Here is a 25770-nt window from a genome sequence, read left to right as displayed (position 1 = left end):
GTGTGACTGAGCCCTTCCATTCTAGGATGGACGTGCAAAAAAGTAGTAAGCGTCTACACCGGTTGGCAAAAAAAAGGGGAAAGTATATACTGTGATGAAAAGCTGTTACCAACTACAACAAGCTCTGACGTTGACAGTTTTGACAAGCAGTTTCTGGCCCTGCCACTAGGTGTAACGATCTGCCAGACTAAGTAAACAAGACCCCCTACAATGCAGGAGTGCTAGCACTTATGAATATTACAGAAGGGCTCATGATAAGAATTATTACAAGAAGTCTAATTTCTTCTCCAACCTTGGAAAATGCAAGATTGCAAGGAAGACAGTTTTGCAAGAAAAATCTAAAATGCAAGCAGACCTGAGTGTGCTACACAGAAGCGGAGACAGGAGAACCATCATTTCCCTTTGTTACGTTGTGGATCAATGCGACTACTGGGCAAAGGAGAGCTGGGGTTTGAGTCCATGACAACAAACAAAAGAAAGCAAAAGTACATACTTGTTCCAGTGACTCTTGGAGTTCTTGTAGAGTGCAGGGAACATGATGGGCAGTATCCGGGCCGCATTATCACTGATGAGACTCATTATGTATTCGTTATTCCAGTAGTAGAGCGCCCTTTCTGCCACCTAATGAGAGAAAGCACCACTAAGCATTAGTCTTGTGTATTAGCAAGTGAGCTGCTGTGTCCAAGTATAAATCAAGTGCTCGACAACACAAGGACGGCAAGAACATGAAGCCTGGCCATGCACATTTTACAGAGAAACAAATACTTTCTAAGCTTCAATATTTCCATTTAACTCTCAGAATTTAGTCACTAATTAAAGGAGCAAGAAGCTCTCTACAGAAATTCAAATGCCCACATTGTTCATCAATAGCTCTTGTATGAGCCTCACCAAATACCCGCAAGACGTAAAAGGCAGAAGTTACCCAAGCATCCTGTGCATCTGGACTGTCTTAAAATCCACGAGACGTCCTTTCCTGATGAACAGGAACAGAACACATGCAATATCGTGGAAGGCTGAAGTCAGAGCACTAGCTAACATTTCCCTTCCCCACTTTATACCATCATTGACAACCGACAAGGCCATCTATGCTCCCTTTACCTCTATGAAAAGGAGATCACCAAATACAGGCATCACCTCATAACAGAGATTATGGGTACACGAAAGAATAAATAGCTGTCTTACTTGCCAGCCCAGCAGTCAACGGACTCTTGCTAGAGTCTGGACACTAGGAGCAGATACTTCTTATATGGCTCTTCACTAAAACTCAAACCGCAGCATCTTTTCTAGGACTGGACGGCAGGTTTAATGTGAGTCAGCCAGTATGGACACATGTTGTGCTTCAGGACTAGGAAAAGCCTTCCATAAATGTAGAAACCAGTTCAGTTGGGCACACATGTACAGCCTGTAATAACTACCGATAACCAGGACAAAACACAACCATTATTCCGGTAACCTACAACATACCACTTTCATTGTTCAAAACGAATGTGAAAAAAACACGTGCAAGATTCAACAGTTTCAGTTCAGATGTATACATCCAAACAAAAGCAGCCAATCAACACTGCACAATATACCCGTCTAAGAAAGGAAACCTCTTTCCAAGCATTGACACAAGATGAAACCTGAACCAGGTAATGGTGGCCAGAGGCACAGTAGATGCACATAACCCAAACGGAGAGAGCGCTCTAAGAATTCCAGACGCTGAACTGCCCCCCCAACGGGTGCATTAGCAAATTCATGGTCTCCTGACAGACTGGACAAAAGCCATTCCTGCTAGACTGCCTCTACACTGCTCACTTCCGAGGGAGGAAGGTCAGGATGCTTACAACTGCAAAGAAAACGCCCATAAAGAAATGTTACTTCCCTTTACTGTGCGCTTCTAACTTCACAAACCTGCCGTTCAATGACTGGAGGCAGAAAGAGCTCCTTGCCTTTAATGTGCTCTAACTTGACACACCTGCAAACCTGCTGTTCAATGATTGGAGTCAGAAAGAGCTCCTTCCCTTTACTGTGCGCTTCTAACTTCTCACCCCTGCAAACCTGCCGTTCAATGACTGGAGTCAGAAAGAGCTCCTTGCCTTTAATGTGCACTTCTAACTTCTCACCCCTGCAAACCTGCCGTTCAATGACCAGCCAAAAAGAGCTCCTTGCCTTTAATGTGCTCTAACTTCACAAACCTGCCGTTCAATGACTGGAGGCAGAAAGAGCTCCTTGCCTTTAATGTGCTCTAACTTCACACACCTGCAAACCTGCAGTTCAATGATTGGAGTCAGAAAGAGCTCCTTGCCTTTAATGTGCTCTAACTTCACACACCTGCCGTTCAATGACTGGAGTCAGAAAGAGCTCCTTGCCTTTAATGTGCTCTAACTTCACAAACCTGCCGTTCAATGACTGGAGTCAGAAAGAGCTCCTTCCCTTTAATGTGCTTTTCTAACTTCTCACCCTTGCAAACCTGCCGTTCAGTGACTGGAGTCAGAAATCAATCATATCACTTGTAAAGCGCACTACTTATGCGTGAGGGTCTCAAGTCGGTGGGGGTGCTACTGCTCGAAGAGCCAGGTCTTAAGGAGTCTTCTGAAGGTCAGTAGGTCTTGGGTCTGCGTAGGTGGGTGGGGAGGGTGTTCCAGGTCTTGGCGGCGAGGTGGGAGAAAGATCTGCCGCCGGCAGTCGTTCTTTTGATGCGGGGGACTGCGGCGAGGGCGAGGCCGGTGGAGCGGAGCTGGCGGGTGGGGGTGTAGAAGCGGAGTGGTCTGTTGAGGTATGCTGGTCCGGTGTTGTGGAGTGCTTTGTGTGCGTGGGTGAGGAGCTTGAAGGTTATCCTCTTGTTGACGGGGAGCCAGTGCAGGTCTCTCAGGTGGGGTGTGATGTGGCTGCAGCAGGGATGTCGAGGATCAGACGTGCAGAGGTGTTCTGCATGCGTTGCAACCGTTTCAGGAGTTTGGCTGAAGTTCCTGCGTAGAGGGCGTTTCCGTAGTCTAACCTGCTGCTGACGAGGGCCTGGGAGACCGTTCTTCTTGTTTCGGTGGGGATCCACTTGTAGATCCTGCGGAGCATGCGGAGGGTGTTGAAGCAAGAGGAGGAGACTGCGTTGACCAGCTTAGTCATGGAGAGGGAGGAGTCGAGGATGACCCCTAGGTTGCGTGCGTGGTCGGTGGGTGTTGGAGCTGTTCCCAGTGTGGTCGGCCACCAGGAGTCGTCCCAGGCCGAAGGGGTGGAACCGAGGAGGAGGACCTCCGTCTTGTCAGAGTTCAGCTTCAGTCGGCTGCTCCTCATCCATTCGGCGACGGCCTTCATTCCTTCGTGGAGGTTGGTTTTGGCGGTGTGAGGGTCTTTGGTGAGGGAGAGGATCAGCAGGGTGTCATCGGCGTAGGAGATGATGTTGAGGTCGTGCTGTTGGGAGACGTGGGTGAGAGGTGCCATGTACATGTTGAACAGCGTTGGGCTGAGGGATGAGCCCTGAGGTACGCCGCATGAGATTTTGGTGGCATTGGAGCGTAAGGGGGGGGGGGGGGGGGGGGGGGGGGGTGGCGCGGACGCTCTGTGTTCTGCCGGAGAGGATGTATGTGGCCCAGTCCAGGGCCTTCTTTTGGATCCCAGCGTCGTGTAGGCGTGTTCGTAGTGTGCAGTAGCAGACCATGTCGAAGGCGGCTGACAGGACAAGGAGGATGAGGGCCGCTGTTTCTCCGTTGTCTAGCAGGGTCCTGATGTCATCGGTGGCGGCGATGATCCGTTTTGGTGCTGTGGTTGCTGCGGAACCCGGACTGGGACGGGTCCAGGATGCTGTTCTCCTCGAGGTAGCGGGTCACTTGTTTGTTGACTGTCTTCTCGATGACCTTCGCCGGGAACGGGAGCAGGGAGATGGGCCGGAAGTTCTTGAGGTCCTTGGGGTTCGCCTTGGGTTTCTTGAGTAGGGCGTTGATCTCGGCATGCTTCCAGCTTTCCGGGAAGGTTGCGGTCTCGAAAGAGATGTTGATTACTTTCTGGAGAAGGGGTGCGATGGCTGTGCTGGCTTTGTTGAAGATGTGGTGTGGGCATGGTTCTAATGGAGATACGGAGTGGATGGTGTTCATAATCTTGATGGTGTCGTTGTTTATGTTGGTCCAGGAGAGCAGGCGGTTGGTGGTCGTGGGGGCGGAGGCCTCAGTGGTTGTCGGGGCGGCCGTGGCATTGAAGAGGTCATGGATGTCGGCGATCTTGCGGTGGAAGAAGGTGGCCAGCGAGTCGCACAGGTCTTGCGAAGGTGGGATGTTGTTGGAGTTGGGGTTGGAGAGTTCCTTCACGATGTTGAAGAGCTCTTTGCGGTTTTGTGCGTTATCTAGGCGGTCTTTGAGTGAGGCCCTTTTGGCGGATCTGATGAGGTGATGGTGTCTACGGGTGGCGTTCTTGTGGGCTGCGTAGCTGTCCGGTGTTCGTTCGCGGATCCAGTTCTTCTCCAGTTTTCGGCATGTTCGTTTGGATGCCTGGAGGTCTTCGGTGAACGAGGTGGCTTTCTTGCTGGTGTGGCTGTTGGAGGGTTTCTTGAGCGGGGCGAGGGTGTTGGCGCAGTCGTCGATCCACTGTCTGAAGTTGTGGGCGGCGGTGTCGGGGTTGGTGGGGTCGGCGGGTGGGCTCTGGGCGAGGGTGGTGGTTAGCTGGTTTTCGGTGACTTTGCTCCAGCAGCGGCGAGGCATCTGTTGGGTGCAGTGGTGCATGGTGGGCTTCCTGAAGGCGAAGTGGATGCAGTGATGGTCGGTCCAGTGGAGTTCGGTGGTGTGGTTGAAGGAGGCGTGGGAGCTTGCGGAGAAGATGGGGTCAAGCGCGTGGCCGGCGGCATGGGTGGGTGCTGTCATGAGCTGTCTGAGTCCGAGGTTGGCTAGGTTGTCGATCAGGGTGGTGGAGTTGGTGTCGTCGTTGTTCTTGAGGTGGAAGTTCAGGTCCCCGAGGAGGATGTAGTCTGTGGAGGCGAGGGCTTGTGCGCTGATGAAGTCGGCGATGGAGTCGCTGAACTGTGGTCGGGGTCCGGGGGGTCTGTAGACGAGGGTTCCTCTGAGGTTGGTGTTGGGGTCGTGTGGATCTGGAATTGCAAGTATTCGGCGGTGCTGAGGGTGTCGTCGGTGCTGGTTGAGACTCTGAGAGTGTTCTTGTGGACGATGGCAATTCCTCCTCCTACTCCGTTGGTGCGATCCCTGCGGGTGATCTTGTAGCCTTCCGGAATGGCTATGGTGATGTCGGGTGCTGAGGCGGGGTTCAGCCAGGTCTCAGTCAGGAAGGCGACGTCTGGGGAGGTTGAGTTGAGGAGGTCCCAGAGTTCAACGGCGTGTTTGAGGGCGGAGCGGGTGTTGAGGAGAATGCATCTGAGGTAGTTGGGTTCTTTCCTGGGTGGAGGTTTGGGGGGCGGATGCTGGTGAAGCTGTAGTTCCGGCTGGTGAAGGGTCCTTGGGTGCGCTTCGGGGTGGTAGAAAGAGCTACTTGCTTTTGTTTCAAACTAAACGCTATCCTCCCTTGAAAGACGGAAGTATATTAAACCTCCCTTTCTTGCAGTACAAGCACTCTTACCTGTTCTGCTAGACTTTATCTTTCATCATAAGATGACCAACACACCTTCAGTGAAAAAAACTAAGGCTAAAGTGAAGCTATTGTTAGCTTTGTTTATATCACTATAATGTATGTTTAAAAAATACCTGAAAAATCACAGAAATATAGTTAAAGTGCAGTTATAATTACAAAACCTCAAAACCACTGAACTGCACCAGTTATACTTCAGTAAACTAACCATAGTTGTACCCCCGACATTCACTACTTACATAGGTCATCACTCATAATAATAAATTACATATATGACAATTTAGGGCCACGTGGATGGTACGAAGACCCTGCTCTCTCACCTTAACATAATTACTTCTAATAACATATATTAAGTGTCGCGCCTAAACTACTGATGCAACTAATGATGCAAAAATTACACAATTAATGGAGAGCATCATTTGCCCATGAAGACACCATGATGATACTGTATCAACCGCTGTAAAAACACTTATTTACACTTTAACCCCCAACAAGTCATAAATGTGATGCATAAATGTGAGGTTATACGCAGGGCATGATAGAAGAGCAAAATTAATGTTCGTTTACAGAGCTAGAACTTCAGAACTTGTTCTTTTTTTTTGTACCCATATCTGCACTTTAACAGTGGGTTTTTCAGTGAATTTGAAAGGTTTTTGTTAAAGATGGGTTATGCTGAAGGGAAAAAGTGGAGCACGGATCAGAAGTAATGGCTTGCCCACGTGAAAAGGCATCCCCACCTTTGGCAGGATAGAGCTTGAGTTCTTGAGTCCTGAACACCGGTTTGTAAGGAGCAAAGGGTGGTAGAAGGTGGCTGGACTAAGAGGGCCTAAACTTCACTCACTCGGCATGCTAACGTTACCGCAATTACAAAGACCATATCAAAATAAAAATCAAATTTAAGCCCCAACGCGGCATCACAAAGGGCTGTGGTGGAAACATATGTTGCAAACCTTTAAGGACGCGCATCACCACAGGTGATTTGAAGGACGACTGGTACAGCAAAAGTAAAACAGCAGAGAGCTGATAGGTAACCTTTTACAGTGTCCATAGCAGGTCCTTGCTGGGCCAAAGACAAAAAAAACAGTTTATCAAACAGGTTGGACTGCAACAAAATTACCCCAATGCCCAGCATGCACATACGTTGTTGAAGGGTACATGGCTGCCAAGATCCCATCAACGGCGTGACTGGAGGATAACTGCTCAGGCCCATATGTTCCAGACTCTACACACACCTGGCCCATTCCGGAGTCACTAGGGTAACATGGGCCAGATTGTTGGAATGTGCCCCTTTTTAACAAGGCCACCAACACTTTCGGCCTGGTAATTGATGCGATTTTGACTGGAAGAGTACTGGGTTCCTGCTAAATAGGTCCCCAGTGCCAGGGCTCTTTCCCAAAAATGTACCATTATTTCCACCACTTGGCAATACCTTTAACACCCTCTGCAAGTCCCCAGCAAATGGTGCCCCTGGTACCTAGGACATAAGGTGCTTAAGAGCCCCTAAGGGCTGCAGCACGAATTGTGCCACCTTAAGAGACCCCTCAAACTCATGCAAACTGCCTTTGCAGGCTGCGTGTTTTGGTGCAGACAAAAGTGAAAACACAACATTGCACATGTCTTGCCTGCAGACACTGCATGGAATATTTGTAAGTCACCCCTACAGCAGGCCTTACTGTCCTAAGGCAGTGTGCCCTATATGTGAGGCCTGAGCAGATATGCCACTCTGCTGAACAGTTCCATTACTGCCAGAACAAGTGACCAGGGAAGCCACTTTGAACCATGTGCTGGGCACTGGAGAAAACAAGTTGTCCCGCTACACGGTGGCTTCACTGAAAATAGGAAGTCCGGTATCAAACATCTTGTATTAATTAATAAGCCCACATGGATGCCAGTGCTGGGTTAATTAATACGTACACACAGAGAACACCTTAGAGGTGCCCACTGAAAACCTATCAGCAAATGGTGAGCTGACTGGTTTTTGCAAGCCTGCCACCAGAGAACTTTCTGACCCAAGGGTGAGGGCCTCTGCTCTCCAGAGGTCAGAAACAAAGCCTGCTCGGGCAAGGAGTGCGTTCGCCCCCTTCCACAGGAGGACCTGCAGATTGGCATTCGAAGGCAGGGGGGCCTCAAAGAGCCCACCGCCTTTTGGCATGCGAATCTGGCTTCCTTCGCAGGAGAGAAGGCCACCCCCCATTTGTACAGTGCCCTTTGGCACCTGGGCAGTCGGGAAAATTAGATAGCTAGGTAGGTTTATCCACCTTCAGGCTAATGCCACATTTAAGGTAGGCTACCTGAAGTGGATATGATTTTTCAGAGTTGGCCATCTTAGTGATCGCAAACTTGGGAACTCTCAGACAAGGCTATGCCCACTTGCCACATGAAGTGGTCATATAGGGTGCGTAGTGATCCCAGGGGTCAGTAGCCCATTGGCAACTACATTACACTCCGCTAAATCCAGTATTTTCCCGTCGAATTGCACCAAAGTCATCTTGTCCTGCTAGCGGTTGTGCCTCCCCCAGTCTGGGAGAACTGCCTGCCTTCAGCAAAGACCCAGGGACTGCTCTCCTGCATCTTGCAGGCACCCAAAAACAACAGTGTGGACCACAGACCAGCCAAAACCTGACGCCGCCAAGCACCACTGCATCCGAGCCTCCCAGCCCGAGTCAAAGTGGGCCAACGGTGTAAGCATGGCACTCAAGCCCTCAGGAGACAGAGGCCACTTTGGTTTTGCCCGCTGTGAACTCTCAGACACCGCCTGCAGCCTCTGTGTGCAGGCCCCTTCAACTGCGTGTGCTCTTGGACGAAGAAACTCAACACCTCAAAAGATCCTCTGCACCCGGACATGGAGAAGAGGACCACCAGTGTCCCCATGTCCCCTAGCATCGTAAGACTTGCACCAACTATTGGTTGAGCCTTACGGGTCCTCCAGTCCAAACCTGCAACCTCTTTACACAGACTGATCCCCACTGACTACCATTTCGCACCAGACACTGTATTGCAACACTGCACCCGGCCGCCCTAGTGCAGCTGGAGGGGACCTGCTGGCACTGCCTTGGGCCTTGCCCCATACTCACCTTAAGTCCACGATATTGGTCTCATAAGTCACTGTACTCTACGTTTAGGCTGTACTTGTTTTTCCTCCCATTTGATAACATTGCAGCCTCTGAAAAATGCAGAGTCGACTTTTTAAAAGTATTTTTCTTGTAAAACGTACTGATCTGATCAGATTGATTCTGGTGCCTAAATATATATATAAAGATGTTATTTTTATAAATTGGTGAGAATCTCAAGTTGTGTGCATCATTTTTTTTGTAAAACTTTTTTTATTAATCAGCATCAGCATATCAATCACATTACAGAGGAGAGATAAGAGAATCACAAGTTAGCGACGGGGTACATCAATTAGTGCAAAAGTACAAGTCATATGGAACGTCTAGGGCGAGGGGGGGTCCTCCTCCATGGGGGAGAAAGGTGACCGACACACATCCCCACGATATTAATTCCACATGCCCCACACAAGTGTCCACTTCTTAGGGCAGCCACGGGCTACATACATAGTTTTTTCTCTGAACATCGACCAGTCCAGGTCCTTCTCCCACTGGCCCACCTCCAGAGGCCGAGGTGCCCCCCCACTGCTGAGCCATGTGTCTTTTAGCAAGCATGAGCCCCAGAGAGGCCCATTGCAGCTGGCAGTCATTCATGTCATTCGGTTCCAAGATATTTAACAAACATCTACGAGCATTCAGGGTGAGCTGAGTGGAGAGGACAGCGTTAATCACATCATGCCCGCTACGCCAGTAAGATTGAATACTAGCACATTCCCAGATTATATGCATGAAGGTGCCTGTTTGGCCACACCCACGCCTACAGTGCCCCTCATCCAATCTCCCCATTCGCACCAATTGGGGACCAGTCACATATACCCTGTGGGGGATTTTGAGCTGAACTAGCCGGAGGCGTGCCGGTATTGCTACGACTCTAGGCGAAGATACGGCCTCCTGCCAGTCATCATCCATCTCAATTCCATCCCTGGACCACTTCTCCCGAAGCGACTGGAGGGGGTCCAGCGTGTTGTATATAGTTTCTTGTATATTAGGGATATAGTGTGATCGGGAACAAGATCATCTAAAACTCTATCCTCCAGTGGAGAGGTTTCAGGAGGGGTGTTACCGCGCTGTAAGTGAGAACACAAAGCATGCCTGGCCTGTGTAGATCGGAAAATTTCAGAATTTGCTAAGTCGAACTGCTGCTGCAAGGTGGCGAATGATTTAACGTCATTTTTATCCCATAGGTCACGTATGTGCGAGATTCCCATTAGGTCCCACTTGTCAAACCCCTTGCTTTTCCACAAGCTACCCAGTTGTACGGAGTCCCACAGTGGCGTCGCAAGAGTGAGCCTGCGACTCCATCCAAGACATTTGGTGGCAGTGTGCCAGACGTGGACTGCATGTTTGGTGGGACCCTTGGTGTGCATCATTTATTGACTGTGCGTATTTTGCAGATGTCCAACTCTCCTCTCTGATAAGCCTAAGGCTGCTCGAACACACTACCCCCTAGAAGAACACCTTGGGATTCCTAGAGCAAGCCTCTGTCCACTGGTAAGAGAATAACTGGACTCTACACAACATATCTTTATGGTATACTATATAAAGCGACCGCTTCCTATACCCTATTTTCCGGATTTCTTTCAGAACGTGGGCAAGGCATACAAGAGTCCTATGCACCACTGTATGCGAAATGACTTTGAGAGAGAACCTTCTTGGAAACACCAAGGCTCGTTCTAGAAGCTAGTTAAAAGATCCATCAGGGTTCTCCCCATTTCTGGAAGACGTCCTGCACCACGTCTGGGTGTAGCTGCCATTTGTGATCAGCTGGACATTGGTGGCTGGGCTTGTCCACCCTGGCATTTAAAGATCCTGCTAGGTAGCATACAACCAGGGTAATGCCCTGACGATTCAGCCACTTCGAGGTGCACAAACGGCTGGTACAGAGCTCAGGACCAGACCGTGCTTTGCTTGTTGCAGTACGACATGGCGATGGTGTCTGAGAACCTGAAATAACCTTTTTATGGTGGGCAGGAAGACCTTCACCATAACCAAATCACCTGCAACTCCAGCAAATGAAAGTGCAGGCGGGTCCATGTTGGAGATCACAGTCTGCGGATCTCCACCTCTCCCACATGGCTGCCCCAGAAGTGACTCAGCCCTCACCAGCATCCACTCTGGATGAGTTAGGGAAAGGAGTGTGTCACTGGTCGAACTGCGGTTGAGCAGGCACCACTGTATATCTTTTGCAGTCCTCCGACACCCGGATAATATCCGACAGGTTTCCTTAGCTCTGGGCCAACTGAGACCTCAGATCCCAGTGCGGAGCTTGAATGTTCCATCTGGTATAGTCGGAGAGCGGAAGAATGCAAGCTTGCCAAGAAGCCTCAGAGCTATCCTCCGACTCAAGGCTGAGGCTAACACTTCGGAATCATAGCACAAATGTCCCCGACCTGTAGATTCTAAGTAAAGGCCCAAAAGCTCACCATATCCATAAGCATAACACAGTGCCGTAAAATCAATGTGTAAACAGATGCAGTATGTGTACCATTATTTTTCAATGTAAATCTTAGTACACCACCCCAAGTAATAACATAGAACGACAGTGTCTTTATAAAACTGAGGGCAGTGCGTTATTACAAGACCCATTTGACTGCCTCCATGGCTAGTGGGGACCTTGTTCTTGTGTACGTCATATTGGTATATTGATCCCTCCCCCATGGGTTGTAACAGGATCACACCCCGTCTAGAATGAAACTATACCACAAGTGAGCACAGCAGGTAAAGTCCCCTTTGCAGGCGCCTCCCACAGTGAGGTGCAAACGTGCCTGTGCTCGGTGCGCATTAGATTGACAGTGATATGATATAGAGAAGGATAATGCTACTTACCCAGTGAGCAGCTGTACTTGGCATGTAGAGCCGTAGATTCACATCCTTTGGATACCCCTGCCATGTTGTGTTGGGTCCGGATGTTTCCAAGTTGTTTTTGTCTTCGAAGAAGTCTTTCCAGTCACGAGGTAAGGGGACTCCTCCTTTCGGTGATAGTGCACATGGTCATTGACTCCACTGTTGGATTGCTCTCCCGCAAGAGGGTGAGAATGGAGTAAGTGTAGTATAGAGATGTCCATGCGTATGTATGTATAATGAAGAACTGCAACAACTACAGGTGTCCAGGGAGGTGAGAGGGGGCATGTGAATCTACAGCTCTAAATGCCAAGAACAGATGCTTACTAGGTAAGTAAGGTTCTCCGTTCGAGGCATGTGTGCTGTAGATACACATGCTTTGCATAGACTATAAAGCAGTGTAGTCCTGCGATCGGGACACCCAAGGTGGCCACCGCAGTGCCTCGGAAGGGCGAGCCGGTCACCGTTGCAGCAGCGCAGCACGCTGATCAAGTGAGCGCTGCTGCAGTCAAAGCAGGAAAAGCGCGAAACGAAGGGAGAGACACGCTTGTGGAGGAAAAACTGCTGTTGGGGGAAAACGCGCCGAGAGAGGAGCCCAGGGGAGAAGAGGAGCCCAGGGGAGAGAAGAGCCCGGGGGAGAGAAGAGCCCAGGGGAGAGAAGAGCCCAGGGGAGAGAAGAGCCCAGGGGAGAGAAGAGCCCAGGGGAGAGAAGAGCCCAGGGGAGAGAAGAGCCCAGGGGAGAGAGGAGCCCAGGGGAGAGAGGAGCCCAGGGGAGAGAGGAGCCCAGGGGAGAGAGGAGCCCAGGGGAGAGAGGAGCCCAGGGGAGAGAAGAGGAGCCCAGGGGAGAGAAGAGGAGCCCAGGGGAGAGAAGAGGAGCCCAGGGGAGAGAAGAGGAGCCCAGTTGGAGAGAAGAGGAGCCCAGGGGAGAGAAGAGGAGCCCAGGGGAGAGAAGAGGAGCCCAGGGGAGAGAAGAGGAGCCCAGGGGAGAGAAGAGGAGCCCAGGGGAGAAGAAGAGGAGCCCAGGGGAGAGGAAGAGGAGCCCAGGGGAGAGGAAGAGGAGCCCAGGGGAGAAGAAGAGGAGCCCAGGGGAGAGAAGAGGAGCCCAGGGGAGAGAAGAGGAGCCCAGGGGAGAGAAGAGGAGCCCAGGGGAGAGAAGAGGAGCCCAGGGGAGAGAAGAGGAGCCCAGGGGAGAGAAGAGGAGCCCAGGGGAGAGGAAGAGGAGCCCAGGGGAGAGAAGAGGAGCCCAGGGGAGAGAAGAGGAGCCCAGGGGAGAGAAGAGGAGCCCAGGGGAGAGAAGAGGAGCCCAGGGGAGAGAAGAGGAGCCCAGGGGAGAGAAGAGGAGCCCAGGGGAGAGAAGAGGAGCCCAGGGGAGAGAAGAGGAGCCCAGGGGAGAGAAGAGGAGCCCAGGGGAGAGAAGAGGAGCCCAGGGGAGAGGAGCCCAGGGGAGAGGAGCCCTGGGGAGAGGAGGCAGGGGCCGACTGCGGGGGTCAGCCCAGTGGCAACGCTGATCAGTCCATCAGTCCAGTGAGAGTGAAGGACGTCTGGACTCCTTCTGCCACAACCCGGGAGGGCCGAGGCAAGTACCACTCTTTCGGTATTTCGCAGTTGGTAAGTGGTGGGAGTTGTAAAGCACTGCCAGAGCACTGCATGCCCTGAAGCACCTCTAGAGCACACGATCACGTGGGTGTTAGGTGGAGGTCCACATTGGAATCCTTCAGCCCCTCTCTTAATACTATATACATATATATTTTTTTTGTTGTTTCTTCTTTTTATCGGCTGTCACGGAGGAAGACTTGTCTGCGGACTGTTCTGCGAACCCTTTTCTTTTGTTTCCCTTCAGTCAGAAAAAACAGTCCTTAATAAAGAAAGCACTAAACAGGACGGAGCCCTCCCTTTTCCTCATTACTAGCCCTTTGCATGACCACTGAATGATTACAGCAGTATACTTCCAAAGACGTGACTAACCTGTCGATGTTGCAGTTGTTTGAAATAGTGTTTGGGAAATGTGTGGGGTGTAGACCATGTTGCTGCTATACATACGTCAGCTAGAGGGATGTTACCTAAAATGGCCACAGAAGCCCCTAATTTGCGAGTGGAATGCGCTCTAGGGGGGTATGGTTAAAGTTATTTTAGCTTTATCATAGCACGTTTGAATGCATTCAACAATCCATCTAGCAATACCAGATTTAGAGATAGGATTGTCTTTATGAGGTGCAGCAAAGGCTACAAAAAGTTGTTTTGTTTTGTTCAAGTCCTTTGTCTATGTAGTACAATAAAGCTTTTTTGACGTCAAGTGTGTGAAGAGCGCATTCTGCTACAGAATCAGGTTAAGGAAAGAAAACTGGTAACTCAACCGATTGATTTATATGAAAAGCCAAAACTACTTTGGGAAGGAATTGGGGATTGGTCCAGAGAACTAAACTGTCTTTATGTAGCTGAAAGAAAGACTAGCGTTAATGCCTGTAGCTTATCAACTCTCCTCAGTGAGGTGACTGCAATGAGGAAAGCAACTTTCCATGAGAGGAACTGTAAAGGGCATTTGTGTAATGGTTCAAAAAGTGGGCCCATGAACCTTGTGAGAACAATGTTGAGATTCCAGACTGTGGAAGGAGGAATCCTTGGTGGTATTAACCTTTTTAAACCTTCCATAAAGGCCTTGATTACTGGAACTCTAAATAGTGACAGATGTTGCCTATTTTGTAAGTACGAAGGTGCAGGGTGCCAGCGAACAGACGTGTAAGCCAGTCCTGTTCGTTGTAAATGTAACAAATAAAAGATGTTTTGCATAGAAGCATCTAAAGGATTGATTTTGTTGTTGTTGCTGCAATATACCGCAAATCTTTTCCATTTTGCAGCATAGCAAGCTCTGGTGGCAGGCCTTCTTGCTTCTTTTAGAATATTCATACAGTCTGGTGGTAAATTTAAGAACCCAAACTAGGACTTCAGGAGCCAGATCGCTAAATTCAGTTCTTTGGGATTTAGATGTCTGATTTCTCCATGGTTCTGTGTGAGAAGACTGGAGTTCAGATGTAGTTTTTGATGTGGAACTAGTGACCGCTCCAACAGGGTTGTGTGCCATGGTTGACGAGGCCATGTGGGAGCTACTAGAATCAGTGTGAGGGATGTTTGCCTGAGCTTCTGAACAAACCATGGAATGAGCAGGAGAGGCGGAAAAGTGTAGGCAAGTATCCCTAACCAGTTCATCCGTATGGCATTGCCCTTTGATTGCGGGTGTGTGTACCTGGAGCAGAAGTTTGGGCATTTTGCGTTTCCGGCTTTGGCGAATAGGTCTATTTGTGGAAATCCCCACTGTTGGAAGAAAGGAGACTGTCTACTACTGAGATCGGCAATTTGATTGTTTACTCCTCGGAGATGTTCTGCCAGGAGATAAATGCTGTGATGGATCGCCCAATTCCAAAAGGCTTGAGCGAGTGTTGACAATTGGAGAGTGTGTCCCGCCTTGCTTCTGCACATAAAACATTGCTGTCATTGTCCGATCGGACTAGGACAGTTTTGGCTACAGGATGAGTTTGAAAAGCGTTTAGTGCTAGGAAGACAGCTAAGAGACTAGATAGTCGCTGTGGAGAGTCTTGTGCTTGTTGCTCCACAAGCCTCGTATTGTGTTATCTTTGAGATGAGCCCCAACCTGTTAGAGAAGCGTCTGCTGTGAGTACGATCTGTTGAATAGGGTCGATGAAAGGCCGTTCTTTTGATTAGTTTTGTGGGTTCTACCACAGCAAAGAGCGATGGGTACGACGGTCTAACACTAGATCGGTTAATAGACCATGTGATTGATTCCACTGACGTGCTAAACACTCTTGTCGGGGGGCACATGTGAAGCCTCACATGGGGTACAACTGCGGTGCAAGACGCCATCATTCCCAGTAATTGCATGAACACTCTGGCTGCTAATGCCAGCTTGGGTTGAAACTGTAGAGCGGCAGTTTGAATATTGTGCATTCTGGCTACATTGGGAGAGGCTAGAGCTTGGACTGTGTCCAGAGCGGCTCCAGGGTCTCCCCTTCCCTTTTGTGTGCTATGGCTCCTAAGTAAGATTGCATCTGTGAGGGACGCAGGCGAGACTTTTGTGCACTGATGTAAAGCCCAGTCGATGAAGTAGATCTATTGTGATCTGTGTGCTGCAGACAGTGCTGGCTTTGATGTGCCAGTCGTCTAGGTAGGGGAAGACATGAATTGGTCGTCTTCTGAGATGAGCAGCGACTACTGCTACGCATTTAGTAAAAACTCTGGGCGCTGTAGTCACTCCGAAGGGCAGCACCTTCGACTGTTAGTGCGGTATTTGCGATAAGCTGGATGAATTGGATCATGAAAATATGCGTCCTCTAGAGTAGACAAAGTCTGCTGTTTGTAAAAGTGGGAGTACTTGTTGAAGTGTCACTATGTGAAAATGCTCTGACAGTATGTAAAGGTTTAGCTCTCTCAGATGCAGAATAGGTCTTAGGGAACCGTCCTTTTTGGGGATGAGAAAGTAGAGAGAGTAAACCCCTGAGCCCTTGTACTGTATTGGAACTGGCTCTACTGCTCCCTTTAGTAAAAGAGATGGATCCTCTTGTTTTAGCAAGTGTATGTGTTCTTCAGATAACTTGTGAGATGAAGGTGGATTGTTTGGGGGTAGCTGGTAAGCTGCAGGCAATAATGTTGGGGGGGGGGGGGGGGGGGGGAAGCGCAGGCAAGTCACTGTTTGTTGGGGAAGGGGAGTTAGGGGGTGGTTTACCCTTACCCCTACCTTTGAAATTGTTGCCTCGATAACCTCCTCAGAAAAATCTCTGGAGGGAGAGGACTGGTTGTTACCTTTGTAAGCAGACGTATTTTGAATCTGAGGGTATGGTTTTTGACCCACCTCTGCGCGAGGATCGACGAAATCAACCTCTGTCGGATGCCGTCTGAATCGCTCCCTTAGATTTAGTGACTTTAGTGTCCTTTTTAATTTTTTCTTATGCCTGGTCAACGCTAGAACTGAATAAGTATTCCTTAGCAAATGGTGTGTTAAGGATGGATTCTTGGACCTCGGGTTTAAACCCTGAAATAGAAAAATTCAAACGATCTTGCCCTTATTCACGAAGTCTTGCACTTTAGCCGTATGATCTTCTGGGAGATATTGAAGCAACTGCCCCATTTCGTCCCTGTCTGCCCCGTCATACCTGGCTAAAAGGCCTTGGGTATTCGCAAAGCGCCAATTATTTGCTGCCTGAGCGGCTACGCGCTTGCCAGAAGCATCAATTAGCTTGGACTATATCTGGCCGAGGAGCATCCCATGATGTGTGAGAACTTGCCTGCTTACGAGCATTAGCTACGACCAGGGAATCTAATGCCACTTGCCCCTTCTTAAATATAGGGTCTGTAGGGGAGGCCTTATATTTTTTTGTCCACCCTAGGAGTCGAGATGCGTGCTCTGATTGGGTCTTGAAAATCGAATCAGCATGTTGCATCATGCACTTAAGCATTGGAAGTGATTGTGATGACCTGTGTGCAGTTGCCAATGTCTCAAACTAAAATCTTCCAGTGATTCTTTGTGCCGCTCTACCCCATGGCAATGTGCGGCCCTGGCAACGAGTAATTGGTGTGAAGCATGGTCATCTGGAGAATGGCTTGGCCGGGTACAGGTGTGGATCAGTATCAGATTAGGAAAGACTTCTTTGAAGGAAAGCAACCTGCAAACATTCGGACCCAACCCTAGATGGCAGGAGTAGGCAAAGCACGTACATCTACACCACACATACCTGGAACATAGGTGTACCACAAACTCTTGGGAAAAGACGACCCAGAGAACAAGTTTAGATACAAATTTCATTGGGTTTGCCTGATCAGCCAACATTAGAGCGCATGTACTAAAATAAGCGCATGCATCTAGGGGACACAAAAAAAGGGCATGAGAGGTTTGAATCGGAAGAGTGTTTTGGCTCGGTGGAATCATTGGTAAAGGCAAACTAGTGAAGCAGCCACCAAGCGGAGGAGAAGCAGAGCGAAACGGCGGCGGCCTGCAGCGCCGCGAGGCGTCTCGCGCACATTGTTGGGTCGCTGCAGCTGTACTTAGTTTCACTCCGCTTGGCGGCTGGGTCCGAAAAAGTCTTGGCATTCGCTGGATGCGCGAGCTTATTTTGATACGTGCCATCCTCCTCTTGAGCTCAGGTATTGGGAGTCCTGATGATGATCCAGTTATCAATAGCGATCGAAACACTGGCGACCAATCAAGCAAGCCCAGCGCAATTCGTATCTAAACTTGTTCTCCGAGCGTCTGTTAAGAACTCTCTGTGATTAGCAACTATTGTGCCAGGTCGACAGTGTGAGCACAGGCACCTTTGCACCGCATTGTACATTGTGATTTATTGTGCAATAAAATGTGTAAACATATACGATCATCTACTCCTAAAAAATAACCACTGCATTTCATTATTATAGGGATCCTTGTACGCTCTTCTTTAGCTGGCACCCCAGGTGATCGAGTTCCCTTTGTTTTTTAGTACTAGATTCTAGTGATGCATGTAAATGTCCGCCCCCTCCCACAGGCTCTGCTGTGACAACATACCTGGAAGTGAGGGCTGGAGACGCACTTTGCAAGCTGCCGAAAGAGGGGTTCCATCACCTTCACAAACTCGGAGGGCTCGATGACATCCAGGATCTCTTCCAACTCGTTCAGGAACATCACCTCCTTGGGGCTGTGCGTCTTCGGCCAGAACTTTAGCAGGCCCCCTATGACCTGCGGGGAGGGAGGGAAGCAGCCGTCAGGCACAGGCACAGCCATGCATACATGCTAACTGCATTAACATTTACTCATTAGTGATTTCATAACGCTACACACAGCAAAGACACACTTTACAAGCTTAACTGCTGGTTTTTTGTAGAATAATCTTAATTCATTTTACGCACAACTAACATACAGCTGTAAATACGTCTCCATCTGCATTGGGGTGGGGGCGGGGCTAATCGGCATGCTCAACATTACTATCAATCAGTGACAACAGTAATTCACCTAAGAAAGTAACAGCAGATGTTTTTGTACAAAGCTGTATCAAAACATAACTTTAAGGAAATAAACTATTAAACTTGATATCACCTTACTAGTGTCCTATATGTGCCAAGATTATGTACCAGCTGCGATGTGTCATGTTTGGCTAATAGGGCACGCCGAAGAGCAAGCAATCAGTGTCTAGTAGATGGGCCCGTCGAGGGCTTCCAGGCCTTGGCCAGAACCAATGCCAAGTCAATACATTTGTTGAGGTTCTCACGGCGTGCATTCCTCTTTGTCATGCCTAACAGATAGTGTGCGCCCTGAATTGGATTTGTGCTTCCCCCAGTATGTTCTGATGTGGGAGCACGTCCAAACCATATGCAGGAAGTCAGCGCCCGTGTCGTGGCAGCTGGTGCAAATATCTATGGAGGGGCTTACCTGCTGTTAAGCACTTTTATTCTAAAGTACTAACGACCTCTATGCTGGTTTTAAATACAGTGAGGCTTAAAGACACATCAGCATAAACACAGACAGATGTCAGAGTAAGGAGTGAGGAAAAGTGAGTGAAATACACATTAATTACCCATAACTGTTTTACAAAATCATGTGTGTGCAAAGATATTGTACATTCCGCAGCGGAGCGGTTAGGTCTAGAATGCACTTTAGCATTCTTTTGAAACTGAAAACAGGGGGGTGTCTACGGAGGACGTGTAAACTGAGAACCCCCCACTAGGTCTTCTCCCAGCCTGGGGAGGAGCATTTTTCCACAATTGGATGCCTCTCTCATGAAAGTGGTTTACTCTTTACTTTGTCCACTCTTGACCATCCAGGCCTCTCCTCTGTTGTGTACAGAATGTTTTCATGGTTAAGAAGGATTAGATTATTACCCAGTAAGCATCTGTTCTTGGCAAGTAGAGCTGTTGATTCACATGCTTTGGATACTCCCGCCATTTAGTGCTGGATCAGGATGTTTGAAAGTTGTTTTTCTTCAAAGAAGTCTTTCCAGTCACGAGGTAGGCGACTACTCCTTTCAGTGATAGTGCGCATGGGCATCCCGCAGAGGGTGAGAATGGAGTGAGTGTAGTAAAGAGATGTCCATGCGTATGTAATGTAAATGAGAACTGCAACAACCACAGGTGTCTGGGGAGGAGGGAGGGCTTACTGGGTAAGTAACAATCCGTTCCAGCCTTGTGTGCTGCAGATACACATGCTTTGCATAGACAATATAGAGTATCCTCCGAAAGCGATGGCTAACCAGTAGATGTTGCAGTTGTCTGAAAAGCTGTCTTTAGCACTGCATGGCAAACATTTGCCTGTTGGCGTGCATAACACATCCACACAATAGTGTTTGGTAAATGTGCGTGATGTAGACCATGTTGCTGCTTTACAGATATCAGCTAGAGGTATGTTAACTAAAAGGGACATAGACGCCCCTATTTTGCAAGTGGAATGCGCCCTAGGGGTATAGATCAAGTTTTTAGCTTTTGCGTAACAAATCTGAATGTATTTAACAATCCATCTTTAAATGCCAGATTTAGAGATGGGATTGCCCTTGTGAGGTGGTGCAAATGCGACAAACAGTTGCTTTGTTTTATGAAAATCTTTTGTCCTCTCGATAGAATACAATAATGCTCTTCTGTGAAGAGCTTGTTTTACTAAAGAATCAGGTTGAGGGAAGAACACCGGTAACTCAACTGATTGGTTAAGAAGAAAAGCAGAAACTACTTTAGGGATGACGTTCGAGTTGGTGCGAAGAACTAACCTATCTTTATGAAGCTGAAAGACTGGTTCAATTAAGGTTAATGCTTGAAGCTCACCAACTCTCCTTAAATTAAGTGATTTCAATGAGGAAGGCAACCTTCCATGAAAGGAATTGTAAAGGACAATTGTGTAATGGTTCAAAAGGTGGACCCATGAGTCTTGGAAGTACAATGCTGAGATTCCATACCGATGCTGGAGGCATTCTGGGTGGTATTACTCTTTTTAAGCCATCCATATATTCTTTTATCACAGCGACTTTGAACAAAGATAAATGCAGTCTGTTTTGCAGATATGCAGCCACTTCTGCAAGGTGCAATCGAATAGATGTGTAAGCTTAATTTGATTGTTATAGGTCCAGAGGGTAAACAATGTTTTGAACAGAAGCATCCACAGGATTAATGTTATCACAACGAATAACAAGTCATTTCCATTTCGCTGCATAACAGGCTCTGGTAGTGGACTGTCTCACTTCTTTTAGAATAATCATACAGTTTGGTGGCACATTTAAATATCCAAACTATGACCTCAGGAGCCAAATCGCTTGGTTGAGCTCCTTGGGGTTAGGGTGTCTGATTTCTCCACGGTTCTGAGTGAGAAGGCTGGAATTGAGGTGTAGCTTTTGATGTGGAACGACAGAGTTCCAGAAGTGTGGTGTATCATGTTTGACAGGCCCATGTAGGAACTACCGAAATCAGTGAGAGCAATGTTTGCCTGAGCTTTTGAATCCGAAACTGGAGGAGTGGGAGAGGCAGAAAAGCGTAGGCAAATATCTTTTCCAAATTGATCCATAAGGCATTGCCTTTAGAGCAAGGGTGTGGGAACCTGGAGGCGAAGTTTAGGAAATTTGTGTTGTCCACTGTGACGAACAGATCTATTTGTGGGAATCCCCATTGTTGAAAGCAAGGAAGGATAACTTGGGGATTAGTTCCCATTTGTGTATTTGCTGCCTTCTTCTGCTGAGAAGGTTGGCAATTTCATTGTTGACTCCTAGAAGGTGTTCTGCCAGAAGATACATTTTGTGGCGAATTCCAGATGGTCTGAGAGGAGCGACAGCTGGAGTGTGTGCCCCCCTATTTTTGTATATAGTACATGGATGTCATGCTGTCTGTGCAGACGAGGACAACTTTGTGTATGAGATCGAGGACAACTTTGTGTATGAGATAAGACTGTAAAGCTTTGAGTGCTAGAAATACTGCTAAAAGCTCTAGATAGGTGATGTGGAGACATGTGTGCTTGTTGTCCCAGAAACCCTGGATTGTGTAAATGTGGAGATGGGCACCCCAACCTGTGAGGGATGAGTCTGATGTTACCACGACCTGTGGAAACGGGTCGATGAAAGGCTATCCTGTAGATACATTTTGTGGGTTCCACCACTGCAGAGAGTGATGAGTGTGGCTGTCTACCAACACTAGATTTGTTAATTGACCCTGTGACCGATTCCACTGACGTGATAAGCATTCCTGTAGAGGACGCATGTGTAGTCTTGCATGAGGCACTATTGCGATGCCTGTCGCCATCATTCCTAACAGTTGCGTAAACGTTTTGGCTGTTAAGGTTTGATTGACTTAAAACTGTAATAACAGAGTTTGAACGTTGACCATGAAACCCAATTGATGGAGAAGGTGTAGCGTGGTCGGAGTGTGTTCTAGACACTTCTGGTGTGCGCTGGCTTTGATGAGCCAGTCGTCTAAGTACAGGAAGACGTGAATTTGTTGTCTTCTGCGGTGAGCTGTTATAACTGCTAGGCATCTTATGAACACTCTGGGATCAGTAGTTACTCCGAATGGGAGTACTTTGAACTGATAGTGTTTGCCTGATATCCGAAATCGGAGATATTTACAATGAGATGAATGGACTGGAAAGTGAAAGTATGGGTCCATTAAGTCTAGTGCGGACATAAAATCGCCGTGTTGTAGAAGTGGAAGCACCTGTTGGAGCGTTACCATATGGAAGTGTTCTGACAGTATATACAGGTTTAAACACTCAGATGCAAAATTGGTCTTAAGGAGCTGTCCTTCTTGGGGATTAGTAAGTAGAGCGTACACCCCTGAACCTTGGTACTGTCATGGAACTGGTTCTATGGCTCCCTTTTCTAAGAGAGACTGCACCACTTATTAGAGTAATGAATATGCTACTTACCAGTATGCATCTGTTCTTGGCATGTAGGGCTGCTGACATTCATATCTGTGCATAGATCGCCGCCTAGTGTTGGGTCCGGATGTTTGCACGTTGTTGTCCTGGAAGAGTCTTCGAAGTATCCTTGGATAGGTGACTCCTCCCCTGGACTACAGTGCGCATGGGCATCCTCTCCATCCTCAGATTGTTTTTCGCCATTGTGGCAGTGATGGAGTAGATACAGAAAGTGATGACCATGCTTGCAGTAATTCTGAGAGCTGCAGCTGCGACAGGCGCCGGGGAGGAGGGAGGGCGATATGAATGTCAGCAGCCCTACATGCCAAGAACAGATGCATACTGGTAAGTAGCATATTCAGTTCGAGGCATGTGGGCTGCTGAATTCATATCTGTGCATAGAATACATAGCAGTGCCCTCTATTAGCGGCGGCTACCCGTGCCAGCTGCAGCGGTCTGAAAAAGTGTTTTGAGAACAGCCTGTCCTACAGCTGCCTGCTGTTTTGACTGCACATCTACGCAATAGTGTTTTGTAAATGTGTGTGTAGTGGACCATGTGGCTGCTCTGCATATATCATGCAGGGGAATATTTCCTAGGAAGGCCATGGAAGCCCCCAACTTACGTGTTGAGTGGGCTCGTGGTGGAATAGTTAATGTGCGTTTTGCCTTTTGATAACAGATTTGAATACACTTAACTATCCATCTGGCTATCCCTGCTTTGGAGATGGCGTTACCTTTGTGGTGTGGGGCAAAGGCAACGAACAGTTGTTTTGTCTTCCTGAATGGTTTAGTCCTGTCGATGTAGTACATGAGGGCCCTCCGTACATCTAGTGTATGTAGTGCCCTTTCTGCAACAGTTTGTGGGTTTTGGAAGAAAACGGGCAGTTCAATAGTCTGGTTCATGTGGAACTGCGATATTACCTTGGGCATGAACTTGGGGTTGGTACGTAGTACGACCCTGTTAGCGTGAACCTGAATGAATGGCTCTTGAACGGTTAGTGCCTGGAGTTCACTAACTCTTCTGAGGGAAGTGATCGCCACTAGGAAGGCCACTTTCCAGGTAAGGAATTGAATCTCGCATGAGTGTAGAGGTTCAAAGGGTGGACCCATCAGGCGTGTGAGGACCAAGTTGAGGTTCCACATTGGAGCCGGTGGGTGACTAGGTGGAATGACTCGTTTGAGCCCTTCCAAGAATGCTTTGATGGCAGGCACTCTGAATAGAGAGAGGTGCTGCCTGGTTTGCAGATAGGCTGATATTGCGGTCAAATGGACACGTATAGAGGTGTACGCCAGATTGCATCTATATACGTGTAAGAGATAACAGATGATGTTTTGGATGGATGCGTCCAGCGGGTTGATGTCATTATTACCGCAATAAATGACAAACCTTTTCCATTTGGCTGCATAGCAAGCTCTGGTAGTGGGTCTCCTGGCCTCCTTGATGATGTCCATACAGTCAGGTGGCAGGTTGAGATAGCCAAACTCTAGGACTTCAGGAGCCAGATCGCCAGATTCAGCTGTTGCGGATCTGGGTGCTGAACCTCTCCATGGTTCTGCGTCAAATGCGCGGGTTTGATCCGCAGCCTTTGATGCGGCACCACGGAAAGTTCGAGGAAGGTGGTGTACCACGGCTGGCGTGCCCACGTGGGAGCAACTAGGACGAGTGTCAGGGAGTGTTGTCTGAGTTTGCGGGCCACTAGCGGTATCAATGGCGCTGGGGGAAAAGCGTACGCAAATCTGCCGGACCAGTTCATCCATATCGCATTGCCCTGCGACTGCGGATGTGGGAATCTGGCGGCGAAGCTTGGGCATTTTGCGTTTTCGCTTGTCGCGAATAGGTCTATCTCCGGATGACCCCACTGCTGAAAGTACGGTTGGAGTACTGATGGGTGTAACTCCCACTCGTGCATTTGGTGGCTGTGTCTGCTGAGCAGATCCGCCATCTGGTTGTCCTTGCCAGGGAGGTGTTCCGCCATGAGGAACATGTTCCTTTGAATGGCCCACTTCCACATGCTCTGAGCCAGATGAGACAACTGTGGAGAGTGTGTGCCTCCCTGTTTCTGTATGTAGTACATTGCGGTCATGTTGTCCGTCCGGATCAACACGACCTTGTTGCATAGATGTACTTTGAATGCCTTCATGGCTAGGAAGATTGCCATCAATTCCAGAAGGTTGATGTGCAACTTCTTTTGTTGTGTTGTCCATAGTCCTTGCACTGTGTAGTGGAGTACATGAGCTCCCCAACCCTGGAGAGACGCGTCCGCTGTCAGTACTATTTGTGGGACAGGCTCTTGGAACGGTCGGCCCTTGCAAAGGTTTTGTGGATTCCACCAATGCAGAGAGTTGTATGCCCGACCGCTCACCAACACTAGGTCCTTTAACTGTCCTTGAGCCTGATTCCACTGACGTGCTAGGCACTCCTGAAGTGGGCGCATATGTAATCTCGCGTGCGGGACTATGAAGATGCAGGAGGCCATCATGCCTATCAACTGCATGAACACTCGCGCTGGAAGTGAGTGATTGGGTTTGAATTTGGAGATCAGCAGTTGTATGCTGTCGATCCTCACTAAATTTGGCTGAGCTGTGGCCGCCAGAGTGTCTATAGTCGCACCTAGGTACTGTTGTACGTGTGCGGGCTGGAGATGGGACTTTGGATAATTCAGTGAGAATCCCAGACTGTGAAGAAGGTGAATGGTGCGGGACATGTGGCTTGCACATTGCTGGGCTGACTTCGCTTGAACGAGCCAGTCGTCTAGGTAGGGGTAGACGTGTATATGCTGCCTCCGTAGATGTGCTGCCACCGTAGCTAGGCACTTCGTGAAAACCCTGGGCGCTGTTGTCACGCCGAAGGGAAGGACTTTGAACTGATAGTGCTGCCCCTGAACAGTGAACCTGAGGTATTTTTTGTGTGAGGGGTGGATGGGTATGTGAAAGTACGCATCCTTGAGGTCCAGTGTGGCTAGGAAGTCTCCCTGCTTGAGAAGCGGAAGGACTTGCTGTAGAGTGAGCATATGAAAGTGCTCTGAAAGAATGTACTGGTTCAGGGGTCTCAGGTCCAATATAGGTCTGAGCGACCCGTCCTTTTTTGGAATTAAGAAGTAGAGGGAGTACACTCCCGCACCCTGCTCGTGGATGGGTACGACCTCTATAGCGCCTTTTAGAAGCATACTTTGCACTTCTTGCTGTAAGAGCGTTAAGTGCTCTGAGGACATAGGACGGCTTCTTGGTGGTATTGTGGGTGGAGTGGAGGTTAACTCCAGACAGTAACCGTATTTTATAATATCTTTGACCCACCTGTCCGTGGTGATGGAATTCCACGTGGACAGGAACCTTTGAAGCCTTCCCCCGACAGGTGTTATGTGGTCGGGAGGAAGGGAGAGGGCGTCACTGCTTGTTTTTGGGGGAGGACCTGGTGTT

The 25770-nt window shown here is 48.8% G+C and overlaps 1 protein-coding gene across 2 annotated transcripts in view; it reads right to left on the bottom strand.

Annotated features, from left to right (window-relative positions):
* Nucleotides 1-25770, bottom strand: part of PPP2R5D (protein phosphatase 2 regulatory subunit B'delta) — a 502545-nt gene that overhangs the window by 86546 nt on the left and 390229 nt on the right. For both annotated transcript variants that reach the window (XM_085610117.1, XM_085610118.1), the window contains exons 11-12: nt 18040-18210; nt 494-621 (exon numbers count right to left, since the gene is read on the bottom strand). In XM_085610117.1, the coding sequence (XP_085466243.1) occupies nt 494-621; nt 18040-18210 (299 nt within the window). The remainder of the gene's footprint in view (nt 1-493; nt 622-18039; nt 18211-25770) is intronic.

Source organism: Triturus cristatus, chromosome 6 (assembly GCF_964204655.1).
Source record: "Triturus cristatus chromosome 6, aTriCri1.1, whole genome shotgun sequence".
NCBI lineage: Eukaryota > Metazoa > Chordata > Amphibia > Caudata > Salamandridae > Triturus > Triturus cristatus.
This window is presented reverse-complemented; position numbering and strand designations above follow the sequence as displayed.